General features: G+C 39.4%; 1 protein-coding gene across 1 annotated transcript; it reads left to right on the forward strand.

The window, feature by feature from the left end:
• peli2 (pellino E3 ubiquitin protein ligase family member 2) lies at positions 1-26,887 on the forward strand. The gene is made up of 6 exons (XM_061895302.1): positions 1-367; positions 10,401-10,530; positions 15,593-15,694; positions 16,591-16,788; positions 18,585-18,773; positions 24,848-26,887. Exons 1-6 carry the CDS (start codon positions 291-293, stop codon positions 25,424-25,426), a joined length of 1,275 nt encoding a protein of 424 aa, XP_061751286.1. The 5' UTR covers positions 1-290; the 3' UTR covers positions 25,427-26,887.

Here is a 26,887-nt window from a genome sequence, read left to right on the forward strand (position 1 = left end):
ACAAGCCAATGGTACATTCCGGCCGTGCTCCTTGCTGTTTTTGTATCCGCTTCAGAGCACGTTCAACCACCAACTAAGTTACGTTTTTGCCATGTCACAGAAAACAAGCAAAGAGGTTACGTATGTTTGATGAAGAACGGATACTCGTTAGCGTCTTAAGACAGTTCGTGGGACAAGCGATATGAACTAGGAGCCTGTTGGGGGTTTTTATTCGAAGGCGGTGCGTGGCTATATATTTGTGCTACTGGAGCTTTTGCGTCCGTGAACGCCGCACTGAAGCTACAAGCCTCATGTTTTCTACCAGCCAAGAGGAGCACTGCGCCCCTTCCAAAGACCCTGTTCAATATGGCGAGCTGGTCGTGTTGGGGTGAGTTTTAATTCTGTTTCATCAACACTACGAAGGTATTGTTAACTCCACTGGCAGCGCGATGTAAAGGTTATATAGACGGAGGAAGTTTCCCCAACACTGCCATTGCGTAGCTAACTTTTCTCGGCAACTTTCCTAATATACATTTTTCTCAAAGGAAAGATGACGTGTAATTGTGGGGAATATGTGTTTATGACGTCACGCGGTCACGCTACTCGTGGAATGGGACACGCATACGTACAGGTACTGTGTACCTTCGAGGCTCTGTTCTTGTTTGATACGCCACGGGTGGAGTGGAATGGAATCGGGGCGGAACATGCTGATGACACGGGGATGGACTGGAGTTTATTCCACCAAAACAACTTTAGTTATGCCTCGCTTCCCACCTCAAAAGTAGGATGCATGGGGGTTCAGGAATTCGGAAGTGGATGGAGGTGGGAAGTGGATGGAGGTGCCCCCCCCCCTCCCCCAACTCCTGTGGTCCTTCCCCTTTTTAGTGCATGGTAACTTCTGTATAACACACATCAGAACATAAACATAAGCACTGTTTTATTTTCAAGGATGCATTTTTGTGCATGGTAACTTCTGTATAACACACATCAGAACATGAACATAAGCACTGTTGTATTTTCAAGGATGCATTTTTGTGCACGGTAACTTCTGTATAACACACATCAGAACATGAACATAAGCACTGTTGTATTTTCAAGGATGCATTCACACTCATTCTTGGTGCTGTTTATACGCACTAAGAGTGTTTGCACTGCTCGTACAGTTTGGTCAAGTGTGAACGTAGTCCTTACCAAACCTGAGTGAGAAGGGGGTGTGAAACCTGAAAAGGTACGAGTACCGACTGAATCCTGTCAGTACTACCGGTTACCGATTCACGTAATATCAAACATATTTGGATCAATCAATTAATCAATCAATGCCTATGTACAAACCCTGTTTCCATATGAGTTGGGAAATTGTGTTCGATGTAAATATTAAGGGAGTACAATGATTTGCAAATCCTTTTCGACCCATATTCAGTTGAATATGCTACAAAGACTACATATTTGATGTTCAAACTGATAATTTGTTTGGGGTGCAAATAATCATTAACTTTAGAATTTGATGCCAGCAACACGTGACCCAGAAGTTGGGAAAGGTGGCAATAAATATTGATAAAGTTGAGGAATGCTCATCAAACACTTATGTGGAACATCCCACAGGTGTGCAGGCTAATTGGGAACAGGTGTGTGCCATAATTGGGTATAAAAGCAGCTTCCATGAAATGCTAAGTTATTCACAAACAAGGATGGGGTGAGGGCCACCAATTTGTAAGCAAATTGTCGAACAGTTTTAGAACAACATTTCTCAACAAGCTATTGCAAGGAATTTAGGCATTTTACCATCTACGGTCTGTAAAATCATCAAAAGGTTCAGAGAATCTGGACAAATCAATGCACGTAATCAATGATATTACAGACCTTTGATCCCTCAGGCGGATTTGCATCAAAAACCGACACCCGTGTGTAAAGGATATCACCACATGGGGTCAGGAACACTTCATAAAACCACTGTCAGTAACTACAGTTGGTCGTTACATCTTAAAACTACTATACAAAGCAAAACCCATCTATCAACAACACCCAGAAATGCCGCCGGCTTCGCTGGGCCCAAGCTCATCTAAGATGGACTGATGCAAAGTGAAAAAGTGTTCTGTGGTCTGACAAGTCCACATTTCGAATTATATTTAGAAACTGTGGACGTGGTGTCCTCCGGAACAAAGAGGAAAATAACCATCCGGATTGTTATAGGCGCAAAGTTCAAAAGCCAGCATCTGTGATGGTATGGGGGTGCATTAGTGCCCAAGGCATGGGTAACTTACACATCTGAGAAGGCACCATTAATGCTGAATGGTCCATACAGGTTTTGGAGCAACCTATCCAAGCAACGTTATCATGGATGCCCCTGTTTATTTCAGCAAGACAATGCCAAGCCACGTGTTACAACAGCATGGCTTTGTAGTAAAAGATCGCGGGTACTTTCATGGCCCGCCTGCAGTCCAAACCTGTCTCCCATCGAAAATGTGTGGCGCGTCATGAAGCGTAAAATACGACAGCGGACACCCCGGACTATTGAACGACTGAAGCTCTACACAAAACAAGAATGGGAAATAATTCCACTTTCAGAGCTTCAACAATTAGTTTTCTCAGTTCCCAAACGTTTTTTGACTGTTGTTAAAAGAAAAGGTGACGTAACACAGTGGTGAACATGCCCTTTCCCAACTACTTTGGCACGTGTTGCAGCCATGAAATTCTAGGTTAATTATTTTCCCCCAAAAATTGTGAGTTTGAACATCAAATATCTTGTCTTTGTAGTGTATTCAATTGAATATGGGTTGAAAAGGATTTGCAAATCATTGTATTCCGTTTATATTTACATCTAACACAATTTCCCAACTCATATGGAAACAGGGTTTGTATACAGCCCTAAATCACAAGTGTCTCAAAGGGCTGCACAAGCCACAAAGACATCCTCAGTTCAGATCCTACATCAGGGTACCTTTTTGTTGCACTTGACATGTCACATCCAGTTGCAGAATCGGGACCGGCTTAAACACTTTACAGAAAACAAGCAAGTCATACACTCATAGCAGACTCAGTCGGATTGCCTCGAGGTAATGTTACCTGTTATTCATGCCGACAAAGCAAGAAGGCGGTGTTCAAAGTACAGCAAGTATCCACTTTTCAAAATGTGTTTGCTCAATGCTAGTCCACATTGGATTTGCCATATTTAGCTGGGGCATACTACCGATTGGCGTTAGCAATTTCAATTCCCCCAAAATTGTATAATAAAAAATAGAGATTGACCGATACAGATTTTTCAAGCCAATAACGATTATTAGCATTCAAGGAGGCTGGTAACCGATATTTGCAGCCCATATTCATTTGCTGTAAGTTATTTAGTAAACATGAATAGGATGTGTCAGTAAACCGCTTGACAAGGATTTAAGTAGTTTTTTGACATTGTTTTTGAGGACCAAACAACAGGGGATTTAATAAACACCTTCATTACAAGTGTCTAATTCTGCGGGTCAGAAGAGCATCAACATTTGCATGTTAAAATATGGGAAATCTCCTTTGTAAAAACGTGGGATTTCCCGACATCACTGTAACTCGCCATCTACTCAATTTCATACAATTTTATAGCAGTTTGTACATTTAATACATTGTTAGGTTTCCTTGTGAAGAGCCCTTAAATATTGCAAACATTCAAATAAAAACAACTTTGGGTGTATTTACGTAGCTCAGAGATTCTCAAACTAACTGTACACGCTAACTAGCAGTACGCCAAATAATCATTTAATATTTAAATACAGTGTTACTGTTAAAACTGTTACAATGGCAACAAGGAGTAGTTATACTTGTGAAATTAGACTTCTGCCATGTTTTTAATGAAAACTTAGCCCTACTAAGCTACTTTTTTAAAAATGTAATTCAGTATAGTAATACATGGAGAGGCAGGTTTTTTCTAATGTTTTACTTGGTAAAAAAGTTTGAGAACCAATGACGTAGGTTGTAGATGAGACATTTTTCAAGCAGGCTCACAAAATTTCTGCCTGGATGTTCCAGAAAGTATAAAAATGATGCTTCCTCTTCCTATATATTAAGTCTATTTGTCAATATATAAGCGATGTAGTGGGGAAAAAAAAAGCAACTCTTCACATGGAGGGCAAACGGTGTATCAGCAGTACTTGTGACCATCTACTTCCTTAATATTGAAAAAACAACAACTAAATACTGGTTTCATATGTTTTTTATATGTGAGTTCTGTTGTAATTGTAAAAAAAGAAAAAAAAAAGAGACGGACACAATGCACATTACAATCAGCTGTTGTGTAACAGACACAATACATAACAGTTTAAAAGACTTTGGGTGCCTAAAAAAAGGAAAGAATGTAGGCCAAGACTGCTTCCCGGCTATGGGGGGTACAAAATATTGTCATAGTAATAATTGTTTTAACAGGCACCTATTTTACACAGTCGCCTGCCTGTGTTTTTTGAAAAACATTTTTGTTTTAGTAATATAAAGTATGTTGTACTCCTCGTTTATTTAATTGAAAATTTTTTCAGTATAGTCACAATCTTTTTCTATCTTTTGTGATTTGGTTTAGAAAAGTCCCACAGATCAACAGCCATATTGTGATTCAAATGGTTTAAGTTGAATACCAAGTGTGGTTTGTTGACCTATAAAGGTCTACAAATCTGTTTGCTGTAAACTTAAGGTTTCCGGGTTTCCTGCGTGCAGTACTTTTCTTGTCAGAACAATTCTTAATACAAAGTCTCAAACGGTAGAAATGATGACTACATATAAAGGCTGTACTATTCTGTTTTGTCAATTAATCATACATCGTTTTAAATTGTATTGTTGGGGGAACACAACAGACAAAGAGATTGACGAAAACTTGCTCAAGACAATATGAGCAAGATTATTGTCTTTGAGAAGTATTTACCGGAATGGGTAAATACTAGGGGTGTAACGGTACACAAAAATTTTGGTTCGGTACGTACCTCGGTTTAGAGGTCATGGTTTGGTTCATTTTCAGTACAGTAAGAAAACAACAAAATATACATTTTTTGATTATTTATTTACCAAATTTGTAAACAATGGCTTGATCCTTTTAACATTGGGAACACTATAATAATTCTGCCCACGTTAATCCACATTAAACTGCCTCAAGTTGTTGCTTAAATGAAATAAAATGATGTTTCTTCTACATATAAAAAGTGCAACATTAGACAGTTTTAAGTCAACTCATCATGCTTAATTTATTACAGCATTGGGGAAGCCTGTAGTTGATTTTTATTATGTAAATGTTATATTTGTATCAACATGTGATAGCAGGGACCCTGCCATTCAAAACCAGGCTGCTACATTACTAATGATTAATGTAACTTTAGCTGAAAAAATAGTACAATAGCAATACTAGTGACTATTCATCCCTGAACACCATGGAGTTCATATAGGCTTTATGATGCACTTACATTATTATATACACTATCAGAGACAGAAATTCTTAATTTAATGTTTTTTTTTTGCTGCTTCAACACACCCCAATCAACACTGTCCGTAACACATACACACACGCACGCACACACACACCGCAACATGAGCTAACGTTGCGCTAAAAGCTATTTAGCCTTCACCTAAAGCCAGGACTGTGAGTGAGCTGAGCTGCAGTTTGTTTCTAGAAGGTCAACGGGCTCAAAGTGATGTTTAGGAAGTAGTTGACTTGGAAGTGTTTAGTATCATTTGGGGAGACCCCGTTGCTCCCCTGCCAAAGACCTATCTGCTTGACGCTGAAGCGCTGATGACATGCGCTCTGAGTACACCCCGCTGATTGGCTGTTACCGCTACGGTTGTAACCAATCAGATGGTTGTGTGGGAGTTACAATGCTGGGTGCTGTGTACAGACAGAGACAGAGGCAGAACGGAGCGAAACAGCTTGTTAAGACTTAAGCATAGGCGGCTACTTCATATGTTTGTGTGGAACTCGTTCGGTACTCCTCTGCACCGAACCAGAACCCCCGTACCGAAACGGTTCAATACAAATACACGTACCGTTACACCCCTAGTAAATACTGTATAATATAGTATTTAATATATTAAATATAATATAGTAAGTATAGTAATATAGTATAAGGGCAGCTTTACGATGTTGCCTGTTCGAATAACGTCAATACGACTCTGTAATAATAAACATATTAAGGATATATGGATGATTAATCATCCGTATACCTCAAGTGTACACTTTCTGCATTATTACAGGCCTGTCAGGCTAAAATGGCTACTGAAGCACAGGTTTGGGACACAAATATTTGAGTTGCTAGACCATTGATCCTGACTAAACATGCCCAATTCTTTCTGCTTGTAAAAAGGTTATATGACGGTTTTTACCACATTTAATCTGTTAGGATATGCTTCATTCACAGCTATGAGTACAAACTTTGTACCGTGTTTATCTAAACATATTGTGGATCGCTCCCCTGTTTCTTCTGTATTTGTGCAGCAGTTAAATTATGTAAGCAAACAAGTTATTTTTATAAGGCATGGAGGGCATCTGAAGAAGGTAAAAATGTGTTGTATCATCACCGAGTACCCTGACCAATAATGTGTCTTTGGTCTTGTATGATATCAAGTTTATGAATGGTGTAATATGAAGTTATGACAGAGATGTTTTGTATCTCGTTCCACCTCCCACACACCTCTGTCGGAAACTGAGTATTTAGGACAAAAAGTGCTACCCCCGGAGGACCGTCTGGCATATTTGAAGTTGATACTTTTTCATCTTTTCTGTGACACAAAGACGCACGTTTGGCGGCTGTATAATTACAACATGTGACGACACCTTCCATCCCATTGATAGCAAAACTGGAGGCAGACAAGCGTCCTGACAATGTGGAACAAAGGTTGTTTGAGCAGCAGCTCCCTCTGTGATTTGTCTCTATGACGGCAATGACTAGTTCGCTTGCCAGTCTCTTGACTTCACCGACTCAACCGGTGCTGGTCGGCGAGGGGGGCCGGCTGTGTGGGCATCCTGGAAATGAAAGGATGGATTGATCAGGGCTCAGCTTCCTCTGTCCATTGTGGCAGGGAGACTGGGCCTATTGATTGAGCTTTGTGCGTCTCTCCCATTAAGAGCTACTCTGTCAAGGAAGTGTACAAATCAACTTGGGGACATCTCTGGCGCTGATTGTGGCGATGCCCTTTTGGAGCTGGTGTCTTTTTTTTAAACTTACTGCAGTAATGTTAAGACTGTAATTGACCTAATACTGCAACTCTTGTGCAAGCTCATTTCAATCAGATGGATTCTGCACGGCTTGGCAGCTTGAGTCGGTTGACTCATTTAACTCACTGTGCCCTTAGGCTGACTCTCATTGAGCAATGTCCTGTCAGAGATTTGTTTCTCTAGTTTCGATTGAGCTGCCTTAGATGCAAATGAGGCTCTGGCCTTCTGTGTACATTGTTTGACCAAAATGCCACCTTTGTTTACCTTTCCAGATGGATAACTGTTGTAACTACACAGCACATCTCCCTGGATGCAACATCCCCACCATGTTAGCATAAGGGTTGTTTACGCAAGACGAGAAACACTGTTGTGTGGGACGATTGTTAAATGGTAAATGGGTTATACTTCTATAGCGCTTTTCTACCTTCAAGGTACTCAAAGCGCTTCGACACATTTTCCACATTCACCCATTCACACACACATTCACACACTGATGGTGGGAGCTGCCATGCAAGGCCCTAACCAAGACCCATCAGGAGCAAGGGTGAAGTGTCTTGCTCAAGGACACAACGGATGTGACTTGGTTGGTAGAAGGCGGGGAAACCTGGAACCCTCAGGTTGCTGGCACGGCCACTCTCCCAACGGCGCTACGCCGTCCCTTGTTAACAAGTTTTGGTTTGAAAAAGTGTATCAGAGTGGGTGTTTTTCCGAACTAAAGTGTTACTGTTTCCATCAAATCCAGGGATTCACTATGACATTCACTTAAGTAATTGATCCTGAAATTTTGTAAAGTGTGTAGAATTGGTTATAGCCAGCAGATGCACTTTCTTAAATCAGACCATGACCTCAGTTTTTAGGGTCTACGTTGAGCTACATCTATGCAGACCTCATTTCCTGGCAACAATTTTCGCACAATTGACCATTATTCCCCATAATCGATCAATGATATTTAGTCAAATGTACATGCTTTGTCTAAACACTTAAATGGTAGCCTGTAAAAACAGTGGTTTTATGTGTTCAGTCTGGAATGTGACTGGAGGTATGTCACAGTGAAAACATGAATGGCAGAAATCAATGCTATACAACAAGTGCTTTTCAAAGTTTTCAACTACTAGCAGCATTCACATCCAGAATATGACAATCAAAAACGTGAACTATTCCTTTACAAAATGATGTTACCGACTACTGGGTTTTAGTTTTTTTTCAAACGAAAAGCTGTCCTTTTGAATAAGTCGCTGTCTTGTAAACGTACTGCTACCTTGCTGGTGGAAGCCTGCATGGGTGATATGGCAAAGGCTCTAATCCCCGCTGCTAAGAATTGTAAGATAAAATCTGTCTGGTGCCAGAGGTTACAAAAAAAAGAAAACAATCATCACTGCAGCACAACATTGCAAAAGCTTGTCACTTAACAATGATGGAATAGTACCTTGGGGAAAATATGTGTTTTTTAATGTTAGATGTTGGGAACTAAATAATAGTGCAGAATAAATTGCACTCTATAAGGGCAGCAAACAAACATGGGTATAGCAAAGTGGAGACTGTGTAGCGCAGTGGTCACCAAACTTTTCGAGCCCAAGATTCTGGTCTCGGCCTATATATATATATATATATATATATATATATATATATATATGTATGTATGTATGTATGTATGTATGTGTATGTGTATGTGTATATGTATGTATGTGTATATATGTATGTATGTGTATATATATGTATGTATGTATATGTATATATGTGTATATATGTATATGTATATATATGTATGTATGTGTGTATATGTATATATATGTATGTATGTGTATATATATATATGTATGTGTGTGTATATATATATATATATATATATATATATATATATATATATGTATGTGTGTATATATATATATATGTATGTATGTGTATATATCAATCAATCAATGTTTACTTATATAGCCCTAAATCCCTAGTGTCTCAAAGGGCTGCACAAACCACAACGACATCCTCGGTATAATATATATATATATATATATATATATATATATATATATATAAATATATACAAAAGATTGACTGGTCAATCACAATCGACGGGTTGGCGACCCCTGATGTAGCATAATACTGCAGTCACAGCAACAGGATAGGTTATAATTAATGTGTGTTTGTTTTTGTGATGTCTAGTAGGGCTGTTGCGATCGATTATTTTAATCATCAAATAATCTCATTGATTAATTTGCTTGAGTAATTGGATAAAACACTATATGGCTTCAATAAACATTTTAGGAAAAATAGTTGAAATAAAAAAATATTTTTTGATGACCTTTTTATCCCTTTTTTCTTGTAAACGCACATCATCAACATTGCCCCCAAAAGCTGCCTTGGTGCATTTTCATAAGGCACACGTCACAAGACATACTTTTTTAGTTCTATTGCAGTCTCTCTGTACATGAAATTAAATTATTGCTTGTTGGTGTTGTCCATAGTTTTATCCAGTACCTCCATAGCTCTGTGGGTGGCTTTTCCTACAACCCAGTTTTGCGATGTAGGATGATTAGGACCATGTGTTTCCATCGCTGGTCAGCCGTGTGGGGACAGGTGGAATGCAGTAGGATTTACTTGCTGCTAAAGCTTACTTATACGTATTCACAGTTTATTCCCATAATTAGTACCACCATCTGAGTTTGTCAATGTGATGCTTTTGATTTTATGTCAAGATGTCATTCTGGTCACGTGTGACAGAGGGTGTGTGTTAGATGGGAGTAAAGCATGGGGTGTCCCAGCTGTATGAATCAGTTGGTGGATTGCGGATGACCGTTGGTGTGCACCTGGGTGGGATCAGGTCTATCAGAGCAAACAAGGCTTCCAAAAATGATGATCGTGTTAGCGGCTTAATAAGAACAGCTACAAGGGAGTGTACTCCAGTTATTTCAGTCAAACCTGATGGGCATCCCAAAAGCTGCTCCTGGAAGCGGGACACACATTAAACAGCTGCACTTTACGCCGAGCACACTAAAGCAAATCACAAAGTGCGTTATGTAATAAACAAGCGTTTCCAAGGTAATGCTTGGTTTGCTAATAGGGTGTGCTAGATTTCCGAAGCTTGGTAAAGCTTCTTTTCGAACACAGCGAACGTTTCTAATTCTCTGTTTGTTATATGATTACAAGAATTATGCCTGTTATTCCTTTTTGACAGATCCTAATGCTACTCCAAAACGATTTAATTACAGTTTGTTTAACGTGAATGTGCTGTCCTTTCCTTGACCCCCATCAATGACAGGTACAATGGCTCTCTGCCCAATGGAGATCGCGGTAGACGGAAAAGCAGATTTGCGCTATACAAGAGGACCAAAGCCAACGGTGTTAAGCCAAGCACAGTGCACATTCTCAACACACCCCAAGACAGCAAGGTGAGACACCAGTGAGATCTGCTTTGGTTTAAGTCCTTAAGTAGTCCCATGTGTATGCACTTTTGCTCACTGACTAGTATGGAATGTGTATCGTGGCTTCCATATTGTTTGCAGACCTCAATGTTGACATTTCCAGTGACTAACACTCGTTCTTTGCCAGGCCTCATAGCTTATCTTTTCTCCTAAGAGGCTGCCAGAAACCACCAGGTCCAGTAGAACACGTTGGGTCTTCTGCATTCCTGCCTTTGGTCTCTGAACAACACTGCTAAAAGCAGAGGAATTGCTTACCTATGCACCTTCTAGCTTGTTGCTAGTTAAGCTCCCTGGCCAAAGGCCCACAGGCTCATGTTACTCTTACCATGTGGAACTTGACTCTTATGGTTTTTTTCTGCTAGTTGCTTCCCTTGTTGTCTTTTTTTGAACAGTAAGAAGAATGTTAACATTCGCATTAACTCCACCTCCTCTATTGAGTCCCTGCCACACACGCTGCTACCAGCCGAATTCAAAACCATGAGGGTGAGCTGAGCAGGAAGTTGTCACAGTTGGCTGACCTTCGACTCCAAGCCCTACACAAGGGTCCAAAATAGCCCAAAAGAAAAAAGTAGCATGTTAAACTTTATTTTAAGGGAATCCTTATTAGAGAAGAACAGAAAGAAGCTGAGAGAAGTGAGCCTTATTTACTTTTCCACAGAAGTCTCCTAGCCCACTCTCGGTACATTGAAATAAGTAAAACTATTGTATAATTTGGCCTGTAGACTCTTTTTTAAAAACATGTGTAAACACCTTTGAATTAGTTTGTTTCTCACTTTTAAAAAAATAGTTTTAACATATTTTGAAGAAACTACAATATAAAACATGTTTCCAGTTATTTCACCTTTTTTTGTCAAGCACATAACTCCACGTGTTCAATCATAGTTTTGAGGCCTTCATTGACGATCTACAATGTTAATAGTCAAGAAAATAAAGAAAACGCATTGAATGAGAAGGTGTGTCCAAACTTTTGGCCGTTACTGTATATTTAAAAAAAAAACATGTTTTAACATTAACGTATGTTTTTCTTATATTGCTTTACTCTATTTTTCCAATTGATGCTGCTTATTGTGAAATGAAACACTGGCTACACCATACGTTGCCCTCCTTTATTGTTGCAATATAATTTGCCAAATATGTAAAGAGTTATTTGAATTATAGATGGGGAAAAATACTTGAGGTGGTTTATTCATATTCTCCACAATGAAGTCACTGAAAAACTAAGTACACAAAGGAATGTACATCAATTTACGCATGAAGTGCACTAACATGTAGGACTCACATTAAATGAATTATACGGTTTGGAATAAACTGAAAAAAGCAAAATAGTCATACAGGAGGAAGGCTGGCTCTAATGCTGCTAGCTTCATGCTAATGTAAACCGGACCAGCTCATTGACAGGCTAGTGAAAATTAGCAGGTCCAATCACAGGGCAAATATGGACAGTCGTTCACAGTCACATTCATAGACGTACAATTTAGAGTCCAGTTACTTTACTGTTGGTAGTAGTGTCGTAATTAGGGTTCATGGACTTGAACAAGAAATGCATTGATTAACTTGACATACCTTTCTCTTGAACTTTCTGTCTTTGTTTTATGCCGAGTGCCAACTCCATTTTAAGGTCGATCAGGTGTCCGACCAGTTGTAGCGCTAATGCAAAGAGTTGATTTGGATGTGTGTTTTTGAAAATAAAGCAGAGGAACAATTTTATGATATTTGAATAGAAGTGGGAATGTTTGGGCACCTCATAATTTGTTTATGATTCAGGAGCTACCATTCAATTAAACATATATTAATGATTCATCTTTAATTTATGTATAGTGATGCAGTTTTACTTTTGTTTCACTAAACAAGCATTTATCACTTGCACCGTTAACAAAAAAACAACTCATATGGAGGAAGAAACCTTTAAATTAATTCCCACATGTATTATATTTAAGAAAATGAGTGCAAAACTGGACCATAAGTGCCCAGTAATAATGGAACTCTCATTGAGGTGGTTAGCTGCAGTCATCCAAATTTTAGAACTGCGGGGGGAACATGCTTAATCAATCAATCAATGTTTATTTATATAGCCCTAAATCACGAGTGTCTCAAATGGCTGCACAAGCCACAACGACATCCTCGGTTCGTATCGTGCTTCAGAGCCGGCTTGGAAAAGCTGTGCACTACAAAATGTCCTCACTGAAGTCATTAATCCCGACCTCATGTTGAATAAAAATAAAATCAGCACTAATTTTTTTAGTCAATTATTGTTTTTATATATTGTGCTCCTAAGTTAATTTTGCTGATCAGTTTAAATAAAGTAATTGTTTATTGAGTTATTTACATTTTTAAGTATCAAATTGTTCAAGAAGGTTAAAGTATAAAAAAGGAATATATATTTTTTTATTTCAGGCAAAATGAGCTTTAGATCTTTTCAGTTACAGACTATTAACTTTATTTATTGTAAGGTGATCTATGTTTTATTGTTTTCTTTAATGTTAAGGATACAATGTTCTGCAGAGGTTTACTTTTAACAATTTTATAGACAAATACTATTTATAGTGGGTAGTAAGGGGAGGGGGGGGGGTCAGCATAACAGAAAATAATTGAAAAGCACTGTCTTAAGGTTACTAATACCACAATTTTCCGCCAAAACAGACCAGCGAAAAATTAAATGGTGGACAAATAAGCAGAAAGCGGTCAGTGTTGAAAAGATTGTTTTAGCAGTGGTTAAAATATACTTAGGTCAATATCCCACTGCTCTGCCTCCTCACCCACACGCTGCCTCGTATACACAAACAATTGTTTCGCTGCCACAGTAACTCCATCCATCCATCCCTTTTCTACCGCTTATTCCGTTTGGGGTTGCGGGGGGCGCTGGTACCTATCTCAGCTACAATCTGGAAGAAGGCGGCGTACACCCTGGACAAGTTGCCACCTCATCGCAGGGCCAACACAGATAGACAGACAACATTCACACTCACATTCACACACGAGGGCCAATTTAGTTTTGCCAATCAACCTATCCCCAGGTGCATGTCTTTGGAAGCCGGAGTACCCGGAGGGAACCCACGCAGTCACGGGGAGAACATGCAAATTTCACACAGAAAGATCCCCAGCCCAGGATTGAACCCATAACTACTCAGGCCCTTTGTGCCACAGAAACTATTAAGAACTAAAATTCTTGCCCTTTTCATAAAAAATGTTGACTCCAGTTGCAAAAATCCCTTGAAATTCTCACAAATGGTACACGACTGACACCAACATGAATTGGGGGGGAGGCACGTTTTGTGTGAATATGCTTCAGTTTAATGACTCATTCCATTTTATTTAGACATACAATAAAGTTGCATGATATTTTAATCTTTTTTTTGGCAATGTGAACGACTACAGTAAAAAGGTCGGATTTAACAAAAATTCCAAAATGGGCATCTTGCCCTGCGGTGTGAACGTAGCCGTGAAGTATTATAGCTCTCAATGTATTTCAGTGAGGGATAAAAATATCCTCAGTCAAGACAGTTATTCATACTTTATATGGGGACACAAAGAAGGAAATGTCCATATTAGGGCTTTAGCTTTCAATTATTTTAATGAGTAATTTATCAATAGGTTTGTTTTAATTGACTGAATAGTTGTATGAACCAAACTTTATAGCCCCAATGCCCATTTCTGGAACAAATATTTATACAAAGTTTTCTGCATGCCATAACCTGATTTTCTTTCTAAAATATGCTCACCATTTTAATTGAAAGAAAATAAGAGGTATGTGCTGTTTGCCACCAAACAAAATAAAATATCCACACACCGCCACTCTCATGTGCGCTCTATTCCAGAAACCGTGCAGTACTTAAAGTTCCCGGCACTCAACTGCAGGCCGGATTTTATCCGTTTGTTATTAGTTCCACTCACTAACTGATTATTCGAAAGGACAGAATATAAATGGAGGATTTTTTAACGTCCAGAAGCAAGGCAGACATCATTTAAACACACAATAAAATATTACCAACAATATGGGACTTGTACAGGGTATATGCAGTCTTCCGCCCGAATGGAGCTGAGATAGGCTCCAGCACCCCCCACGACCCCAAAAGGGACAAGTAGAAAATGGTTGGATGGATGTGGAAAGTTATTGTATGTTATCTGTAAGACCCTCGAGGTTTGTCGCCTCCTAATGTTTGCAAGGCTCACAAAAGGGACAAGCGGTCGAAAATGGATGGATGTAAACAAGGACTTCAACGACACGTGTGAAAATGGAAGAGACCAATTTACAAATGAAAGTCCATGTAAACGTGTGATGAAGTCACAACAAAGAGCTCTCCATGAATGATCCTATTCCAGTCTTCACCTGTAGTCTTAGTTTTGAATCTTTGCACTAATTTCTGTGCATGAATATTTTGACGGAAAAATATATCTCATGCATGCATTTTATTTGCTGTTGAACAGGTGGAACACCATTTGTTTGTGAGGGAAACCCACGTGCGATGACAGTTGTTACAACTTGAAAGTGGTGGCACGTTGACCCACTTTCTCCCTCTTCTGCTCCCGCACATGATAAAGAGGGGGTTGGTTGTTTGGGGTGAGGGGGCGGATTTGCAGATTAGAGCAGGATGATAGTTGCATGTGGTAACATGTCAGTGGGAGCCGAGTGCATCCAAGCTGCACAGAGGCAGTGCTGAGGGTCGCCGAGCTAGTGCTAACTGAGGCCAGTGGGCGGTTTATTGTCTCTATTGTTGCAGTGTTACCTTGCACACATTTCTCGCTTCCTCCTCCACATACTTCTGCTCCAGACATTTTGTCATGAAGAGAAATAGATGCCAAGAAGTGCAGCAATGTATAGTTGGGTTTGTTGTTCCCTTTAGTCGCAACTTGACGCCTGAAACAACGCTATGATTGCGTAAGAAGTTTTTGTTTGCAAACCTTAAGCACATAAACATTGAAGCTTGTTTCCTGACTTTACAATGAATGCACAACCTTGCTGTTACCATTAAGTTTGCAATGCAGTAACGTTTTTGGTGGTAAGTAGTTTTTTTCATGTTTTATGTTTTAGGCCGTGAACTCTAAAGGCCAACACAGCATCTCCTACACGCTCTCTCGGAACCACACAGTGGTGGTGGAGTACAGCTATGATAAAGACACGGACATGTTTCAGGTAAAAAAAAACATTCCTGTAAGATTTTTGCAGTTTTTTGAATAGTCTTTGACAGTGTTTTAAACAAAATTACATGTGCATTTCATAGCACATTGAGGGAATGATAAGGAACTGGAAAATGCATGTATCAATGAATTACAAAAATAGTCAAACGGATTATCAAGACCAGATAATTAGATATAGCACTTACATATTTGTATTGTGTGTGCACTGAGTTGAAAGACAAATATTTTCATTTCAAAAGAAAATATTTTAATATATATTGAATATTTTTTGACGGCAGTTAACTGCCCCCACAATGAATCCATGACCAACGTTCCTTCTAAGGCATGGGTGTCAAACTCTGGCCCACGGGCCAAATTTGGCCCGCCATGTGTTTTCATTTGGCCTTTGAGGCAATATCAAATTAATATTATAGCTGGCCCGCCGGCATTATACAGCGGCGGTGTCGCTGTAACACCGCATTCACCGCTAATACTCATACTTGACCATCCATGTTTATTGTATGTGTTTAATGAAACACATAGTCAAATAAACAATAACACAGCAGGTGTTCCAGGAAAGCGTAGAATATAAAAAAGAACAAATGAAAAATGGGCGTCAATTTCCATTGCTTATTTACCATATTTTTTTCTATGAATATTCAGTATCTGAATGTATGATTACAGAAAATACAACCGGCTTGCCCTAAGACTTGTGCTGCTGAATAAATGCTATGAAAATAGTGCATGTCCGCTTTTTTTGCTCACCACACAGCAACATGAATGTTTGTGCAATAAAATGTCACAAAATCCCCAAAATCGAGGTGAAAAGGTCACCATACATATATAAATACTACATTAGATTAGTTAATTATTTCATGTCTTGTGTTTTTTTTATTTGCTTGTTTCAAATAGATTGGCCGTTCCACTGAGAGTCCCATCGACTTTGTGGTGACAGACACCATAGCGGGAGGCCAAGAGGGCGATGAGACTCCCATCACACAGAGCACCATCTCACGTTTTGCCTGTCGGGTCGTCTGTGAGCGCAACCCTCCTTACACGGCTCGTATCTACGCAGCCGGGTTTGACTCTTCCAAGAATATCTTCCTTGGGGTAATTACTTGTTAGAATACTCTCAAAGATAAATATGTAGTGTGTACTTGTCAATTAATGTGTGCTAATGAAATGTTGTACGATTTTTTTTATAACCTTATTAATGTTCCTGTATGAGCTGTGTGCAATTCAAAACAATATGTCATGCAAAAACACGTGGATTGTATACACTGAAAACTTTATATTTTGCCTTTTACAATGACTTTTACAGCTGGAAATACATACTACGTTCATTAAACTCAACTGGAAAATCTAATCTAATAAATCAAATGTAGTTCAAATAGTAAAGTGCAAATACAATGCTTGATTTCATAAATAAAGCCAGTACAACAGTTTGCATTAGGGCTGCAAGATTAATCGTCATCGAAATGACATTGAGGTTTTAATTAGTGTGGTAACGTAACCGCAATTTATTTCTTTGCCATCACCAGCTTTTGAGTGACAGATATGTTTTGCATACAAAATTGTTGATCCTGGCATTTGTTCGCCTCTTGCTTCAGAATCAGTATCAGCTTTATTGTCATTACGCAGGGTAACGAGATTGAAGCCATTCCATAAAGCGTGTGCATGCAAGAAAACAATATGTAAATATATAAAAATACTTTAAAAAAAATATGAAAAAAAAACAGGAAAAAGTCTACATCGTTATAAGCACCTGAGCGTATTTATTCAACAGTAAAATTACCTGAACGCAGTGAGCCCTTTTTTCAGTCATCCACAATCTTTGTCTCGGTGGGCAGACAGCGAGACCACCAGCTTTACACACATGGGAAGCACAGACAGACAGCCTCCTTACTTGAGATCGCAAGTGAGGAGAAAATATGATTAAAAATCCAAATGTCCTGTCGGGGTAATATTTCAGCTTCAAATCAAAATGAGCCCATCAACACGGACGAACGAGCGAGAATGAGGGGATCACGTGATGCAACAATCAAAAAGACAACGTCCGACCTAGTTTTTCCAACTGGAAGAAAATGCATATTTTATCGTACATATTATCTTACAGAAATGAGAGTCCATTTTTTTTGTTTAATTATTTAGGATATGAAATATATTTACCTTTTAATTACAGTACAGGGGTGAAGAATCCCACAGTAATTAGAATAAATGTTTATACCCTTTTAAATAGTTGTTTGCATTATTAATATAGTAATTTATGTATTATTATTACACTGTAAACACTGTATAGTTTTTGTCGGTTATTTTTTTTCAGTTAAGGAGATGATGTAGACCAGTGGTCCCCAACCTTTTTGTAGCTGCGGACCGGTCAACGCTTGAAAATTTGTCCCACTGACCGGGGGGTGGGGAGTATTTTTATTTTTATTTTTTTTCCATAAAGAAATACAATCGTGTGCTTACGGACCGTATCCCTGCAGACTGTATTGATCTATATTGATATAATGTATATATTGTGTTTTTTTATGTTGATTTAATAATTAAAAAAAAAAATTTTTTTAATTTTTTGTGGTTGGGGACCACTGATGTAGACAAAAGCTCGGAGTCTCTCTACATGAAGTCAAATATTTTTTAAGTAAGTTATTGCATATTGTTCTAGTGTGTGGCATCTTGGAAAAAAGAATGTTGAATGACAGTCCAGAAGTAACATGTCTTCCTTCACTCTTTATTTTTGCAGTTTTAACACAGTTTTATGTATAAAATTATACAAATCTCAAATTGAATCTTGATTACAATTTTGGACAGAAAAAGCGCAATTACGTTTAGTTTTTTTTTTTCTTTTTTTTTTCTAAATCGTGCAGCTCCAGTTTACATGGGCTATGCTTCCTCCTTGCTCCCAGGAAAAAGCTGCAAAATGGAAGAACCCTGATGGTCACATGGATGGCCTGACAACCAATGGTGTGCTGGTGATGCACCCCAAAGGTGGCTTCACAGAGGAATCCAAGCCCGGCGTATGGCGAGAGATTTCAGTGTGTGGGGATGTTTACACCCTGAGAGAGACACGCTCTGCACAGACTCCAGGCAAACTGGTTAGTGGTTGCTACACATTTGACACAGAGCTTAATGGTTCTTTACAGTACTCTTAAGGGATAGTCTCAAACCTCATCAATATAGTGTTTTTACTTAAATAGCAATTTCCGCCCTGATGGACAACAAGGCTTGTGCAAAATTCCAAGTTGGAATTTCAATTGAATTGACTCCACCGTGCAGGATGTTGAATTGGAAATATAGGAAATTAAATTCATTACAAAATCAAATAAATTCCTTATAGCCAAGTAACTGGAAGAAGTTTTCATGTTTAACAAAGATTTTGGCCTCAATATTTTTAATACTTTCAAGTTAAATACATTTACCCTCCATTTTGAATACTTGTATAAAGTAAAGCATTCTGGAAAAATGAAGTATTTCCCCACCATACTCCATAATTTGAAAGTAACAATATTTAGGACTTTTATACCTATGCTATCATTCCAAAAGGTAATATGCTAATAGATCCCATTCTAAGAAGATAGCGCTTGGGAACAATATCGATGATTTTTAGTTTAATTAGGGCTGCCAACTTGTGAGAAAACTTAGGAATGAAACTTCATAGCATGCAGTTGAAATGTATGATTGGCATAGTTGTTGGTACCACCACACATCCTATATATTTATATTATGTTATGTGTCATCCTATTGAAACATACCGATAGTTGATCTGTTTCCCATAAAAAATGGGGTCCTGGTATTAAAAGTAAAAGAGTTATTCTGTACTATAGTGCCTGACGGGGATAAACACAGCAATGTTCCAAACACACACAAATTACCAAAACAAATGCAACCCTGGTCTTGGGGCGGCATAACTCGGTTGGTTGAGTGGCCGTGCCAGCAACTTGAGGGTTCCAGGTTCGATTCCCGCTTCCGCTATCCTAGTCATTGTCAGACTAGACAGAATCAGACATACTTTATTAATCCTCGAGGGGAAATTAAAGTTTTCAGCACAATCCCATTCAAGATCAGACAAACATTACAGAGAGACAGAACAGGAAAGCTGACGGGTCTGCCAACTTCCGGTGTCGTGTCCTTGGGCAAAACACTTTACCCACCTTCTCCCAGTGCCACCCACACTGGTTTAAAAATGTAACTTAGATAATGGGTTTCACAATGTAAAGCGCTTTGAGTCAGTAGAGAAAAGCGCTATATAAACATAATTCACTTCACTTAACTATACCAATGAGGGCACCCAGGTTATGTTCTCTCTCTCTCTCTCTCTCTCTCTCTCTCTCTCTATATATATTTTTTTTTTGAACGTGGCAAAAAGATGATGAAGCCTAACCCAGTTGCACTTGGGCAGAAGGCAGGGTGTTTACCCTGGACAAGTCGCCACCATATCGCAAGGCCAACACTGCGATGAGGTGGTGAAAATTCATTGTGTTGCTCAAGGTAATATTATTTATATTGTGCTGGCATACAAATCATTTAAGCCTTTTAAATCTCCTTCGTTGACCACCAATTTTTGACCTCGGTGTTTTGTCAAATTCAAAACGCACACAAACCCCCAAAACACATGGAATAGGGGGGAAATACAACTCATTAATAAGATAGCTAGTTAAAAAAAAAAAAGGAAATACAGAAAATTTACCGTTTAAATCCGCAAACTTTCGTCTGAAAAGCCCGCTTATGTATTTGAATATTCCACTCCGACCTGGGGGCCATTTAAGGGTTTACTTCCAAGTAGCATGCTAATAAGTAAGTAGGGTCAACTGGGACAAACTTTAATATATTATTAAATAACTACTTAGTTGTGTCAATTATTTAAAACAATCAAAAAATTGAATCAATAATTAATGAAATCATGAAAAATTAATAAATGATTTATCATGTTACTTTAAATGACTGGCACATTTAATAACACATGTCTGTATTTAATTAAATTGTAATTGATTGACACATTGCTTAAAGATTAATTCATTTAATTTTGTCCCGTTTGGCCCTCCACAGCTCCCTTCCGGTTTCATCTTACTTTTCCCTGTATTGCATATGTTTACGGGGTTTTTGTGTGTTGTGGAGGTGTCAGGACAGGACAAAGCATTGTTCATTTTGTGCATGTTTATTCTGTTGAGGTGCCTTCAGCATGAATGTCAGAATCATCTTCTCGCGTCCTGCAATGCCCGCTTACAAGACAATTAGCACACCCCTTTTTTAATAGGCATAGATGTTCTTTTTTTAAGTATGCCAGAAGTCATTGAGGATGACAAAAACAGTCAGTAATTTAGCTTAGAAATACGTGTGTCATTGGAACCATCTGCAATAACGGTGTAGTTATGGCCCGTCTTTGAATTGTGCCACCAACTCTTGCTTTTTTCAAACCTTGCATTGTTAGTCGTGGAATTTCCAGATGACTTGCAATAATCAATGACAATCCGATGCAAAGAATGGAGGGAGAAAGTCCTGTGATCCAGCGTTGCTCAAATAAACTGGCATCATTCAAACATTATAGCATCACAACACAGGCGTATTCCTGTCTATCAATCTTTGCAACATCCCTTCAGGAGAGACTTCCAACAGTTATTTTTTGGTCAGTTATGCTTTCTGTATGTCGTTCTGAGAATCAAGAAGGAGCATTTGTCACACACTGCTACTCATCTAGAAATGAGACTGTGTGAGGTTAAAAAAAACAACTTGTAAAACATTTCTTTGAAACGAACATTTCCCTCTTTTTGTTAAAAGTGGGTCGTACCACAAATTTGTTTAGAAAACATTATTACATAATGAGATAAGGCATGATCGGTTACGTGCTGATACTGCACCACCTGACTGGTTTCTTAGTTTTAGATGCTTTTAATTTGAGTCTGAAAGCATAGTCTTGTTCTGTGTTTGTAAGATAATGAGGCATCATCGATAGATACAGCAACAGTAGTGATAAGAAAAAGGTGCAAAATGTAGCATGATCTTTTATATACAGATACTGCACCTTATCCATTTTCTTGTGGGGAGCTCCACTTTTTTTTTTTAATGTTGCCGATTGTTCAGAATCATTATGAAAGACATGATGACTGATGTATTTTTTTAATACTTTCTAACTCGTAAATAAGTCTGCTCACAGCAAACCCAATAAGAGGTCCTTTATTCCAGATATAAAACCCAATAAATAACCATCCAAAAAGTGCATTATGTGACTTGAATATTAACCAAGCATTGGTGATATTGTTATTATAAACTCTAACGCAGACAAACTATTTATAGTAGGGACGTGATCACTACCGTGTGTCCCCATGTTTACATTGCGTGGCCTGCTGCTTCCTTGCTCCCTGTAAATTTATTGTAGATCATAAATCCTGCTTCCTACCTGGATAGTAGAAAATGTACACTTTCACAGCCAACTTAAGCCCAGAAGTGACGAGAACAACACAAAAAAACGCTTGGTCCCCACCCCCTTTTCACCGCAGGGATTATTAGTCATTCTTCATCTGAAATGGGAATATAAAAATATTCCATCAGTCGGCATTTTAATCCCAGCAGACATTGTACGATAAGTGATGTTTTATTATGTTTGTTGGCTCTCATAAAGCCTACAGTGAGCAGTCATCAGTGATGTTGTCGAAGGTAAAAGAAAACCAGATTTTTTTTGTTATATTAACGCGCCAAGTATTTCTAAAATGATCCAAATATGTAAATATTAAATGTTATTAAATATGTCTGTTACTTCATTACCTATATACTTACATCATGTACAGAAAATCATAATGGAGGTGTTTGGATGATTTTAAGGGCTTTTATAGGCAGAATAGAGCGACTGCCTTAGGCTCCATTGTAACCGGACTTTTAAACGCATTTTCTTGCTATTAAGAATGCAGTGAAACATACATTTTGTTTCATGATGATTGAACGATAGACAAAATAAATAAAAAATTGCAGTTTCCCCTTTAAAAAGTAAAACAAGGGTTCTCTTCTGCCCTTCTGCTGATCCGGCACTTACTTCATAAGGCATCCTTACACCTTATGCTCACGGCGATTGCGTGAGTGTTAGCAGTCCTGGTTTCATACTTTTGTCTAAAATGCTCAGTTACAATGCTAGCAAGATGGCGAGCCAAGTTATAATATCCATGATATTTATGCCTACAAAACTGACTAATGTGCTAACAGTTATAATGTTAGCTAGATGGCACCAAGTAATGATATCCATTACCGTTCCATAAGTTAGAGGTGAACTGAACTTTTTTGGAACTTTGCTTATAATACACAACCCTTATGAGAGACCTGAACACTGATATATCTTTTTTTAATGCATTGTAATTCGTAAATAAAAGTCTGTTTACAATGGAGCCATGACATCATTGCGTCTTTTCTGACCATAAAGCCCCATAAATAACCATCTTAAAAGTGCCAAAGATACTCCATTTCATGGACTAAATATTACCTAAGTATTAGTGATATTGTTATTATAATATCTTAATGTCAAGGACCTACATTTAGCGGCATATTGATCAAAGAGGTAACTTCCTCTTTCTGCTATATTGACATCATAAGCTGGTGAGCTGCTTTCTCGCCTCGGAGCTTGTGAAAGTTAATTGTGGATTATAAATCATACCTCTCACCTTGATAGTGAAATGATGTGGACATTAACTAAAAAGTTGGTACATTTTGACAGCTAACTTAGATCCGTAAATGTCGTAAAAGACCCAAAAAGATGCTTCGTTACCACCCTCCTCACTTTTTTTTGCGAGGATCATGAGTCATTCTCGATCCAAACGGCAATATATCAACATCCAATCAGTCAGCATCCTAATGATAATAGACAAAAGTGAATGTTGTGGTGTGTGTTTTTAATTAATGCACTGCCGTATGCTTAAAATGAGCAAAATATGTACATTTTACATGTTATGAATGTGCCCGGTACAACATTAAATATATACTTACATCATGGATATAAAACCTTGATTGACGTGTTTGGATGTTTTAAGCACTTTATAGGCAGAATAGAGCAGGCTTTTTCCTTGCATGTTTTTACTAGTTAGAATTAATAAAGAAGAAAAAAACATGTGGGCTTGTCTTACATAGGAGTTGTGAATAATGCGCAAACTTCCGAAAAAAAAAGTGCAATTCCCCTTTTTAGAATGTTGACAAGCACCAAGAAACAATATCCATGACTTTTAGTGTATACCAAGAAAAAATGCTAAAACAACTAGCAGGACAGGTGTATAGCATGCTAAATGTCCTGAATGAGTTGAGCATTTTGAATTAGGAACGGTTTGAAATGGTTGTGAAATACGCCGAAATGATCAATTGGAATTTCATGGAATTTTAAATGTACTTCAACTCGAACTGTAATTATACTTCCTGTTTCCAAACTCACTTCAAATTCACAGAATGGAATTGGAATTTGGGAGACATTCTCAATTTAATTTGGAATTTTGCACAAGTACATCATGTCCCAACAAATTGGATTGTACACTTGAATAGAAAATATAAAGCTGACAACATACTGACTAATGGCGTCTACTAAAGCCGATATCAACCATGCCAGGGTGAACATTGGCGATGGGCATAATAATTACATAATAAATTCACTGATTATAATGAATTGATTGTTAATTAATTGTGTGTTAAAGCAATTGGGTCAAATTGGAGCGCACCACTTTGCTGTTTAAAGCCGAGTTGCTGTTGATTTTCCTCCTCGCCGATCAGACAGCATCTGCACTTCAATCAATCGAGCGTCCCTATTAAATGCCATTACTTACCTGTACAGTACACATGGCATCTGTAAAGCTGGTGTTTATGGTGGAGTTTTAGGAGAATATGCTGGTGGGGTAAACAAGTGATACATTAAATAAGAAATAGAAATAAATGGTAAGAAAAAGAAAAAAGGCAAAAATCTTCCTTTTTAGTGGGTGACAAAATCCTATAATATAGAATACATACTAAACGTAGTAGTTTGCAGTAAACCGATCTAATTTTAAATTTTTACTTTTGTTTAACATCTTAAAAATTAATGTCTAAAAATAAAATGAAATAGCTGCCTGGTACTCTCTGCAGTTGAGTAGTTCCTTGCAATTGCCCACTATGTGAAGAAATGTAGATTTACGATTATATCGTTTGTAATCGTGCGATGTTTCCTCTTCAGGTGGAGATTGAGAGTAATGTCCTCCAGGACGGCTCGCTGGTGGACTTGTGCGGCGCGACCTTGCTGTGGCGCACGGCTGAAGGCCTTTTTCACACCCCCACCCAAAAGCACCTGGAGGCCCTTCGGCAGGAAATCAACGCGGCGCGGCCCCAATGCCCAGTAGGTCTCAACACCCTCGCCTTCCCCAGCATCCAACGCAGCCGCGCCCTCTCCTGCCTGGAAGACAAGCAGCCGTGGGTGTACTTGGCGTGCGGCCACGTGCACGGTTACCACAACTGGGGTCATCGGTCCGAGCAGGAGGCCAACACTCAGCGAGAGTGCCCCATGTGCAGGATGGTGGGCCCCTACGTGCCGCTCTGGCTGGGCTGCGAGCCCGCCTTCTACGTGGACACAGGCGCCCCCACGCACGCCTTCGTGCCGTGCGGACACGTGTGCTCGGAGAAGTCCGTGAAGTACTGGTCGGAGATCCCGCTGCCCCACGGCACCCACGCCTTCCACGCCGCCTGCCCCTTCTGCGCCACCCAGCTCAGCCTGGCTCAGGGCTGCTCCAAGCTCATCTTCCAAGGCCCGGTGGACTGAGCTCCTCGGGCCACTTCAACCACAACATGCTGTGAAATGGACCGTCATTTCCCTCTCGAGGGAAGGAAGCTCAGGTGGTTTTAGGATTGGACATGTGAAGCCCTTCCCTTCCAGAACCATCCACTGTTCCAGCTGTCCTGCCAAGCAACCGCTTCAAAGAAGAAAGGCCTGTTGGATTTGATTCTTTTTACTCTTTTTAAACTTGTGCAAGTGAATGTGAGGTTTTCAAGAGCCAGACAGCTGGACTGTTTGCTCGGAGGCCCTGATGCTCCTTTTTTCTTCCTTTAACCCCCAAACGGCATCTTCTAACCCTGTGGAGGTGGCTTTCATTTATTGGCGTGGGATACACAGAATTCAGTGCCTCTAATCCCATGAAGCCGTGGGAACATTGTACGATTGATGGCAAGAGGAGAGCTAGATTTGCATACGACAGCCCACAAGGATCATATTTGTATCAACAGAAGAGCTATTTTACTACACTGAGGCCCTCACACTGTTTTCTAATGCAAATGTTAATATATTTTCCTGCATAAATAATGTGTGCAGGAATGTTGTGATTGTGCGCGCGCGTGCTTCAGTTCACCTCCCTTATGATGTCTCAGCCAATGATTGTACCGGATTACAGCCTATTGATGGAACAGATAAGACATACTTGTCTTGTCTACTGTACCCACACCCCCGTCTGCACTGTTGTTGGCTTCGTCCCCGCATTGGCGGCGCTCCAGCCAAGAAACCTGGGTATCGCCTCAGCAGCGTGCAGAGATTATACCAAATATAAGGAGGAGCTACTTTCCCCGCGCCCGCTCACCACGTCTCAAAAGTGGTAAACAATCCCTCAACCCGAACCGCTGCTCCGGCGCGACGTTGACAGCTTTGGATCCCAGTAGCATGCACGGGGGGGGGGGGGGGGAATAATGATATTATCTCACATGATGCCAAATTTGTTCTTTTGTGCGTCGCGGATGAGTCAAAAACAAAACTCGCCGGACGGAGTGAAAGTGGGGGAAAGAACGGGGACAAATGTGTGTGTTGTTTGTGTGATGTTCGCCTAACAGACTGTGTCCATGTGTAGAAAACATTGGCAGCCGGCTGGAGAATATTCTGCCTTCCTTCACAAACAATACTTCCATTTAGGTTCCAGAAGGGTGGATTGCTGAGGGTCAAATCCAACTCAAAATGTTCTTCCTGTCCTGAAAGAAACTGAAAAGTTAAAGCACGAGTGGCGCAATGTTTCAAAGTTGTGTGGCGGTGCAGGGTCATAAACGCAGTAGCATTCCTCACTCACACCTTTAAGGAGAGCGTCTCCTCCTGTAGCAGCTGCTTCAAACATTCCTCCTTGGTAAACATGGGTGGGGTCCGCGCCTTCAAGAACCCCCCCTCCCCTGCAGGAAGTGTGTACACAAGCCATAGGACGCACTGATACTCCTCCCGATGCAAAGAAAAATAAACTATTTTTTTGAA

The sequence above is a fragment of the Nerophis ophidion genome, linkage group LG03 (genome assembly GCF_033978795.1).
Source record: "Nerophis ophidion isolate RoL-2023_Sa linkage group LG03, RoL_Noph_v1.0, whole genome shotgun sequence".
NCBI classification, from domain to species: domain Eukaryota; kingdom Metazoa; phylum Chordata; class Actinopteri; order Syngnathiformes; family Syngnathidae; genus Nerophis; species Nerophis ophidion.

Coding starts and splice junctions, on each gene's coding strand:
- peli2 (XM_061895302.1), top strand. CDS start 291: ATGTTTTCTACCAGCCAAGAGGAGCACTGCGCCCCTTCCAAAGACCCT. Junction 368..10,400: donor GGCGAGCTGGTCGTGTTGGG/GTGAGTTTTAAT, acceptor CATCAATGACAG/GTACAATGGCTCTCTGCCCA. Junction 16,789..18,584: donor CCAAGAATATCTTCCTTGGG/GTAATTACTTGT, acceptor CCTTGCTCCCAG/GAAAAAGCTGCAAAATGGAA.